The sequence below is a fragment of the Mastomys coucha genome, unplaced genomic scaffold, assembly GCF_008632895.1.
Source record: "Mastomys coucha isolate ucsf_1 unplaced genomic scaffold, UCSF_Mcou_1 pScaffold3, whole genome shotgun sequence".
Lineage (NCBI taxonomy): Eukaryota > Metazoa > Chordata > Mammalia > Rodentia > Muridae > Mastomys > Mastomys coucha.
In genome coordinates, this window is record NW_022196909.1 from 34,913,236 (window position 1) to 34,922,830 (window position 9,595).

General features: G+C 45.1%; 1 protein-coding gene across 48 annotated transcripts in view; it reads left to right on the forward strand.

Moving 5' to 3' along the window:
* Positions 1-9,568, forward strand: part of Ank3 (ankyrin 3) — a 642,120-nt gene extending 632,552 nt beyond the window's left edge. For 35 of the 48 annotated variants that reach the window (XM_031347661.1, XM_031347659.1, XM_031347665.1 and 32 more), the window contains 4 exons: positions 1,211-1,294; positions 1,509-1,565; positions 2,872-2,957; positions 8,550-9,568. In XM_031347661.1, coding sequence (XP_031203521.1) covers positions 1,211-1,294; positions 1,509-1,565; positions 2,872-2,937 — 207 coding nt within the window. In that variant the 3' untranslated portion in view covers positions 2,938-2,957; positions 8,550-9,568. The remainder of the gene's footprint in view (positions 1-1,210; positions 1,295-1,508; positions 1,566-2,871; positions 2,958-8,549) is intronic. The other 13 variants (XM_031347684.1, XM_031347687.1, XM_031347705.1 and 10 more) reach the window with 3 other exon arrangements.
* Positions 9,569-9,595: the final 27 nt, after the last annotated feature.

The window sequence follows — 9,595 nt, forward strand, 5'->3', positions numbered from 1 at the left end:
CCCGCCTCCTGAAACACCTCCCGCAAATTCCAGAGTGTTGAGATGTAAGTCCTTCCAGTCTGCCAGTCTCCCTTCCCTCATCATTGAGTCAACGGGAATAACACAGAAGCCAGGGCTAAGAAGGAGCTCAGGAGACCGCTGGCAGTTCCCACTATACCGAGCAATGTAAGACACTTGTTTTAGTTAGGGTTTTTATTTTTCTATAAACATCATGACCAAGAAGCAAGTTGGGGAGGAAAGGGTTTTTTATTCAGCTTACTTCCACACTGCTATTGGTCACCAGAGGAAGTCAGGACTGGAACTCAAGCAGGTCAGGAAGCAGGAGCTGATGCAGAGGCCATGGAGGGATGTTCTTTACTGGCTTGCTTCCCCTGGCTTGCTCAGCCTGCTCTCTTATAGAACCCAAGACCTCCAGCCCAGGGATGGCACCACCCACAAGGGGCCCTACCCCCTTGATCATAATTGAGAAAATGGCCCACAGCTGGATCTCATGGAGGCACTTCCCCAACTGAAGCTCCTTTCTCTGTGATAACTCCAGCCTGTGTCAAGTTGACACACAAAACCAGCCAGTACAACGCTCTTTCCACCCCGCTGGCCCACAGATGGTCAGACACTGCATCAGCTATCCTCGCATACAATCTATGAAAGCCTCAGCCTTCCCACCCCCACGCCCCACAAAGGAGACCTTCTCTACCCTGCACCTTTCTCATAATCTTTTCAAAAAATGCATTGGCCTTAGTGCATGATTATTTTTTTTTTTAAGCATCTTTTCCCAACTCAGAAACTGCCTCTATCAAAGTAGATAGAACTTGCTTTATAAACTCTCTTGAGCTATGGTGTGACTGATGATCTTGTTCGAGGACATTCGGCTGTTCTTACCATTAATCGCTGACTAATAGTTGTTGCAACCAGTGAAGCCTCTTGGCTTTTCCATGGGTTAAGTGCATCTTTGTCTTCTTGAAATTTGTTGCCATCTCTACCAAGCATGCCGGAATACATGCCTGAGTTGTGAGACCGACCGAAGGTTAGCAACTGTTCACTAACCAACCGCCATGTCAGTCTTGTCTTTTCGCTGGAGAGGGAAGCAGAGCGTGTGATTTCCCTACAGTTCCAGAGCATGTGTGTTTTGCTGTGTGATATGCCGTGGACCTGGATCAGTGCCCGCCCACGCTCTCCTCTCTCATGCCAATCTCTATGCCGCATCCTTTAGGGGGAGGAAGCCAAAACCATCCCCGGTGAATCTGTCACAGAAGAGCAATTTACCGATGAAGAAGGCAACCTCATCACTAGAAAAGTAATCGCCACTGAGATTTTTGTGCTTCTCCCAGAGCTGAAACGCCCTGCATGATAAACACCATTGTGTGCAAATAGGTTATAGCGCCCCCTCTTGGCAGAGGTTTCCTCTAGAGTGGAAATGCCCTGCATGAGAAACACCGTTGTATGCTGTAGGTTATAGCGCCCCCTCTCGACACAGACTAGTCCCTACTTCTCCGTGTTGCTTCCCACAGATCACTCGGAAAGTAATAAGACGGATTGGTCCGCAAGAGAGGAAGCAGGATGATGTGGTAATGTAGACCGGTTGCCAAGGAGAAAGTAGAGGGTAGAATGTCCTGTGTTTTTTTTCCCCCGGGAAGCCCTGCTAAGGGAGCGGAGGATGCTGCGGCGTGGAAGCTTCCGGTGTTGTCTTGGCTTCTAATAGGCATTGTATGGGGTCCAACTACTTTTCGTCATAGCACACCTGAATGGTACATACTTACTATTGTGAGAATGGCCACAGAGATAGACGCTTATTTACTGGAAGGAGAAAGAGGTGGCAGAACCCTTGACCATCCACAATCTGCTTGAGAGGGGTCTACCCATGGCCTTCAGTCGGGTGCCAGTCTAGGACACTGAGGGAGGGTGACATTAGGGTGGCAGAGAGCTTGGGTCACAATCTCCATATGGGGTCCGTGGTTGTTGTGCCCATGACATCCTGTAGAAAAATCTCAACTCCACGGTTATGTCGTGCTGTGCGCCGCCCCATGTCCAGTGCGCTAACATGGAGCCTAACTCAGCTCTGAACGTAGTTCACCCAACGAACCCTTTTCTGCCGAAGAAGGCATCTTGCTATCATTCTCTGCTGTTTCGCAAATCTTTATCCAACTTGATGGGTAGGAAGTAAATTATTAAATACAATGTTTATGTATTAAAAAAAAAAAAAAGCAGACTGAAAACTTCTGAGGACCAGGCAAGAACAGAAAAAAGACCTCCGAGCCTTCTGTTAGAGTAAAAACTAAATGTGAAGTGCCTTGATGTCAGAGAAGTGTGGAAAGACAGCCCCAGTCTGTAGAAATCGGTGCTGTCTTGGACCAGGATGGCGAAGAGATAGTGATTCTATAAACTAAATTACAGAGAAGCCATTGGACCACCCATAGCATTTTGTCCTAGCTTAGTGCTTATTTGGGAAGCCCCTGTCCTACTACCACAGACTAGTTATGGCTCGGCTGACCTCCAAAACTCATCAGTTACAACTAATGGGTATCTTTAATGGGCTTCAGGTGCCTTGTGGGTGCGGTTGGCGATTTCTTCCACCTTATGTTAGGAAGCAGGCTGGCTGCTCTTTGAAATCATTAACCCTCCATGTTGTTACGAAGTCTCACGAAGTCTCGTTACGTTGTAGTTACCTTCACAGTGCTGTTGCATGTGGTGGCCCTGGGGGGCGGGGGGGACTGGTCTGTGCATTCAAAGCCAAGGTCATCCTGTGTCTGAGGATGTGACGTAGCCTGGTGCGCTCACCCGATTTTTCCTTCCTAACCCAGCCTCCCGGGACCCATGTGGGAAACTGCTGTAAAACGCTTCCACTGCAAACATGTAACGTGTGCTCTCCTTCAGCAGGGAGAAGGCTATAAGGTGAAGACCAAGAAGGAAATCCGCAACGTGGAGAAGAAAACCCACTAGTGACCATGACGTCAGTCCAGGTGGGAAGTGCGCTTATGTCAGCAGCTAGACTTAAAAGTCTCGAGAATTTTCTGGGATCTCTGAATAAGTTGATTCCCATCTTCCCTTTCTCTTTCTTTATTGACATCTCAGAAGGAGATGAAATGAAATGAATTCTGCTTTTTATTTCTTTAGATGAATGCACGTATCTACACATGTATATGTATTTATCTACATACACACATGTGCACATTAAGCTTTTTTTTTGGTTTTTGGAGACAGGGTTTCTCTGTGTAGCCCTGGCTGTCCTGGAACTCACACTGTAGACCAGGCTGGCCTCAAACTCAGAGATCTGCCTGCCTCTGCCTCCCAAGTGCTGGGATTAAAGGCGTGCACCACCACTGCCCAGCCATCCCTTAGATTTTTATTTCATTGTTTTGAAACATGATCTCCTGGAGCCCAGGCTGGACTTAAGCTTCCTACGTACCTGAGGATGTCCCTGAACTCTTGATCCTCTTGCCTCCCCCCTTGTGCTAGCCTTCTAGGTCAGCACCACACTACGAAGTTTATGCAGTATTGAGGGTCAAATGCAGCCTTGGGGACCATACCCGGGGCTTCATGAATGGTAGGGAAGCACGTTACCATCTGAGCTGCTGAACTGCATCTCCACCTTCCCAGATAAGATCTTTAGTTATACCTGACAGATACCCACCCCAGATTCACTCTGCGGTGCCTTTCCTTTGGTCCCGTGAGGCTTGCTTTCTGTAGAAACACCAATCCCCTGATGCCTGCTGCACTAGACTCATGTTTTAGAGTTTTGGTGGGACCCAGTCATCACAGATGCCCTGGAAACAGGATTTACCATGTGTACCCTGGAGTCTTACTTTGTGGCTGATTCTCCCAGCTCCTCTCTTGGATCAGCACCATTGGCATCCCTGGCTAACATAAGGAATGGCCCTAAAAGGATAAGAAAATTATCCACACTCTCATGAAAGTGGCAGAAGTTGGAAATAAGTCCTAACTGCCACTGCCATATCTCTAGAATGCCTCTCCTCGGGGCTCACTTCAGACCTCACCGGGAAGTGATAGGAGATCACTCCAAGTCAACAGGAAGCAGATAGAAGATGACCATCATCCCAGTCCCTGAAGTTGGGGTGGACGGTTTCGGTCATTTCATGAATTATAGATATGTTGTTGTTTTAAGAGATAACTTACAAATAATTACAATTTTGGACAGGGAGGAAACTAAATAGAGGTTTAGACTCAGGGATTTTTTTTTCTTTCCTTTTTCTCTATCCTCCTTTCTTAGGTAAAGGGAAGGGGGTTAAAAAGAAAAAAGGGGAATTAGAGTAATAGTATAAGAAATTAGACAAATAGGGACAGAACATTACATTTATTCTTAAGGTACTTTATAGCCATAACCCTACATTGATAAAGATCTTTATACTTTGATGAAAAATTAAAGTTACATTTTCTCACACTGACAATTTTTGTATATTGATGCAGGCTTAAGGTTCTCATTGGTATAAATCTTTGTATATTGATACAAAATTTAAAATTAGTTTTGTTACTCTTAGATAGACATTGTGCCTATGCACAGTTGGAGAAATACAAGGCTCAGACCAGTCCTTCCAATAGCTGCTACTACAAACTGTTTAGAATAATTAAGTAATGTAAGCTCCTGGTCAGAGAGTCAAACTCATGCTCGTATTAGATTCTAATTTAGTTAATTACAATAAAATGCTTTAAGGTTATTCAGATAGTAAATAGCTAAAAATAATCAATGTTTAACAATTTCTTTAGGGGGTTGGAGAGATGGCTCAGCGGTTAAGAGCACTGACTGCTCTTCCAGAGGTCCTGAGTTCAGTTCCCAGCAACCACATGGTGGCTCACAACCATCTGTAATGGGATCTGATACCTTCTTCTGGTGTGACTAAAGACAGCTACAGTGTACTCATATACATAAAAAAAATAAATCTTAAAATAAGTAAATAAAAAGAAATCAGGCCAGCAAGATGCTCCCCCTTGCAGGTGACTTGCCACTAAGCCCGATGTACTGATTTGAATGAGAATAGCCCCATGGGCCCATATTTGAATACTTGGTTCCACAGTTAATTGAACTGTTTGGGAAGGACCAGGAGGTGTGGCCTTATTGGAGGAAGTGTGTCAGTGGGGGTGTGGGCTTTGAGGTTTAAAAAACCCTCACCATTCCAGATTAGCATTCATGTCTCTCTCTCTCTCTCTTTCTCTCGCCCTCTGAAACTGTAAACCCCCCAATGGACCCTTTCTTCTATAAACTGCATTGGCCATGGTGTCTCAACGCAGCAATTTAAAAGTAACTAAGACACCCGAGTTCAGTCCCTAGGACCCACATGGTAGAAGGATACAACCAATTGCCACCAGTTGTCCTCTGACTTCCATACATACATCGTGGTGTGCACATATATATGCACAGACATGCTGTATTAGTCAGGGTTCTCTAGAGTCACAGAACTTATGGAAGTGTTTCTATATATTAAGGGAATAAATGTGATGACTTTCAGTCTGTAGTCCAACTAACCCAGCAGGGGAGGGGAGATAAGAGGGGCATGAACGGAAGAACTGGGCAGAGTTCCCTGTGTGCACAGCAAGACCTCAGGGAGAGGTGATGTACAAAGGAGGGTCTGCCTCCTTAGGGTCTGGCGTCTTCACTTTCAAGGAGATAGAATGTAAAAGGAGCTTGAGGAACAGAGAGGAGTTCCATACATGTTGATTAGAGACGGAAGCGTCTGTAGATACGGATTCAGGAGCAACAAAAGATAAGTTTGCTATCCTGTGTCGTCTTAGTTAGGGTTTGACTGCTGTGAACAGACACCATGACCAAGGCAACTCTTATAAAGGACAACATTTCATTGGGGCTGGCTTACAGGTTCAGAGGTTCAGTCCATGATCATTAAGGCAGAAAGCATGGCAGCATCCAGGCAGGCATGGTGCAGGAGGAGCTAAGAGTTCCACCTCTTGTTCCAAAGGTAAACAGAAGACTGACTTGCACTTGGTTAGGAGGAGGGTCTCAAAGCCCACCCCACAGTGACCCTTTCTCCAACGAGGTCACACCTCCCAGTAGTGCCATTCCCTGGGTTAAGCACATCAAACCAGTATACCTGATAGGATACGCAGTCTTCATTCGCCAAGCAGGACTAGAGGCAAGCAGTGCTTCCACCAGCGTCTGTGTCTTAGAGACTAATGTCTAGACTTACCCTTGATCTCTAAAACCAGAAGCCACGTGTGTAGGTCACCCCAGATGCCTATGTATGCATTAAGCTTTGGGAAGCATGCCCCAGGACCCATCGTTGACACTTTGGCTTGATCAAACGGCACAAAACTAAAGAGTTGGGGTGGGAGTGGTCGATGTTTACAACACGGCCCCTGTGGGCATGAACTGGACACTGGGGCTCATTAGAGCCTATCGTACAGCCATGTTTGAGAACCAGGAGAGAATGTGACTTCAGTAGAAGATCTGGAGAGAGAAGTCCCCCATTGTGTACTGGGCTCAAAACAAAACGAAACAAAATGAAAAGCAAGCAAACAAACAAAAAAACAAGAAACAAACAAACAAACAAAAAAAGCCTGAGTATTTCCATAGGCCTCTAAGTGGACTCTCAGATCTGCACCTGAGCCTATACTCAACCTGGAGCAGTGTTCTCTTCAGTATCAGCTAACGTGTTTCTTAAAGTGAAAACAAATTAGCATAAGGATGGCTGTGAATTCCTCCCACTTTTCCATCCAGAAGGCTATGCCTAGCCCACTCATGCCCCTCCTTCCAGGGTTTCTTAAGTCCTTTCCTTTAGCTATGCTCACAGAATCCCAGCTTCCATTTCTAAAATGTCATCGTTGAGCCTGTCCACAAGATCCCGTCCATCAGAGGGCGCTCTCACCTCAGGTCATTTTCTTAGCCGTTGCTTAGCCAGGGTCCTCTCTTCAAGCCACTGTTCTCGGTAGGAAGTGTTTTGTGCCATTAGCATTGCTAAACCCATGGGGCTCGGACCTACATTCTGCCTACCTAAGAACAAGAAAGGTTTGAAGGATGACTCCTGCTTTTTTAAAATAGCAACCTATGGAAGGGCGGAGTATAATTGAAGCAATCTTAAAAGGCTGAAAAAAAAATCACCCACTCTGTCTAGAAAGACAGTATGGGCTTCCGTTGAGGAGAGACCGGCTTTGTTCTGTTTTATAATACAAAATCAGCTTGGTTATTAGAAAAAAATGTAAGAAATAAGTGAGAGTTCACCCATTCTGTCTCGAGTTTATAGAAATTTACTAGACCTTATTAAACTTGTCATAGAAGAAGTGGGTTAAAATTTCACATCCCAAGGATGCTGGGAGACTCAAGGGCAAGTTTAGATAATACTGCTGGGAATTCACCCTGAATGAAGAGGGTGACCATGGTCACTGAGCCACCCTAAGCCGCCCTGGTGCCTGGAAGATTTGGATTTAAGGACAGCAACCAGGGTGTGAAAATCCTGATCGACTGGCTTTGCCCACCCTCTGTAATTGGATCTACTGAAGTGAGTCACTTTCTGTCCTTGGAGGAGGACAAGTGTTGAAATGTCAGAGGAGTGGGTACTTTGCTGTTCTTGGCTCGGTCCGGTCGCTGGGGACCTGGGGCAGGGAGGTCAGTCGTTTAAAAAAAAAAATAAAACCACAGTCAGACCCATAACAGGAGACCCCGGGGGAAGAGCTCTTCCTGGGTGTTATACACAGGGTGGGGTGACCTGGGTAATCCATCCAAAGAGGAAGAAAGCTGTCTCAATAAACAACCTCAAGGTCACTTAGGACGCTTCAGTCCCTGCCCCCGGGCGTAAGCAGGATGCTAAAGGTTCTCTGTGAGCTTCAGAAGAGATTGGCTGTGACTGAACAGTTGGTTTTTTTTGTTTTGTTTTGTTTTTTTCTTTTTCTTTTTCTTATAATCCTTCCTGCCTCGAGCTGGAATTCCGGGTCTGTCAGCTTCTCAGACTTAGAGGAGGAATCAGAGAGAGCCGGGGGGCAAAACTTGTCTTCTTGGGGTAGAGGCCAGAGAGCTACCAACTGCTCTTGAGTAGCTAAGGACCCCCCTGAATTAATTATCCCAGTTGCGGAGACAGGATATTCCCAACTCATCCTTGAGAGCCCACAAGCTCCGGAAGGTTGTGTGGGACTCCCAGAGTCACCTAGCCAATAGCACTGACTTCTGGGAGTTTCCTTGGATACCCTAGGGCCTGGCTCCCCGAGGTACTTTTAAGGAGCCTAAACAAACACCCTATTCTATTGACAAGGCGAGGGCCCTCAGCCTCCGAACCCTTAATGGTGAACAGCAAAGATGTCATTGGCAAGTCCTCCTTTGTTTTATATATAGCAAGCCAAGGGATGTGTCTCCGTTGGTAAACTGCTTGCCTAGAGTTCAGGAGGCCCGGGTTTTAGACCCCAGCACCACAAACCCTAGTTACTGTGCTGGAGGCAGGATGATCAGGAATTTGAGGTCACCCTAGGTTACACAGCAAGTTCAAGGTCAACCTAGGCTACATGAGACCCTGTGTCCAAAAAGATAAAAATAAAATTAAAAAAATAGACAATGAAAACTTAAGCTCACCGCTTCCCCTTTGTTTCCCTTTCTTCAGGACCACGTGTTCGTACTGCCAGTATTGAGACACTCACCAGAGGTCAGCAGGAAGGAAGCTAGTCACCAAGAATGGAGTGTGGGTCAGCTGCTTCCACACGTCAATGACATAATTTTTTTTTTTTAACACAGAAGGATAAAGAAAATCACATTTTTTTTTTTAAATTTAGCATGAGCCAATCTACAGAGCATGGAAACTCACATTCATTCCCGGCACTGACATGCGTGCACTGAGCAGGCGCAGTGCAAGACACAGGAAGCCATGTTGTTCAGACTCGGTCTCAAGTACTTTGGTGTCATTTTCAAAGAAGACAGACAAACAACACCTGTGCCGCCCAGGACAGCAGAGGATGGAACGATCCAATCCAGAAGACACACTAAAATTACTAAATCCACAACAGCTCGCCTTATTTTTCTTGGACCCAAACTAACTGTCAGGGTATAAACACTGTCTCTTTTTTTTTTTTTAAAGAAAAATAATAATAATAAAAAAATCAATAGTTTTGCTGTAAATAATAACACTGTAAATTCTAACAGAAGAAACTACAATAAAGAATTATAAGGCACCTGCCTCACAGAACCACAAAGATATCACAAACCATCCAAGGACAGGCGTCCCAAGTGACTTCACCCTGGACAAGGACGGGGGATCCGGCGCTCTCCGGGGGTGGGGTGGGGGGGGCTCTTTCACTGATTCTTGTATATTAGCAATTATGATGTTTGTACACACAAAACTGCTAGCTTGATTTTAAAAAGAAAATGCAAACCTTTAAAAAGGAAAAAAAAACCTGCTGCAAATTTAAATAATTCCCCAAACGAGGAATTCTGTAGTTCTGTGAAAAAAAAGATTTTTTTTCTTCAGAATACTAATATTTTGATGCATGCATATCACCTTATTTTGATTAAACCTTTTCCAATTTTGCAAACACTACAGTCTCCTGCAACACACGGGAGATTTTATCTGTAAACACAAAGCCCTTCATCTAATATTTATTGCTATTGCCAATTTTTCAATGAAATGACCAAAAATGGAAAAAAAAAAAAAAA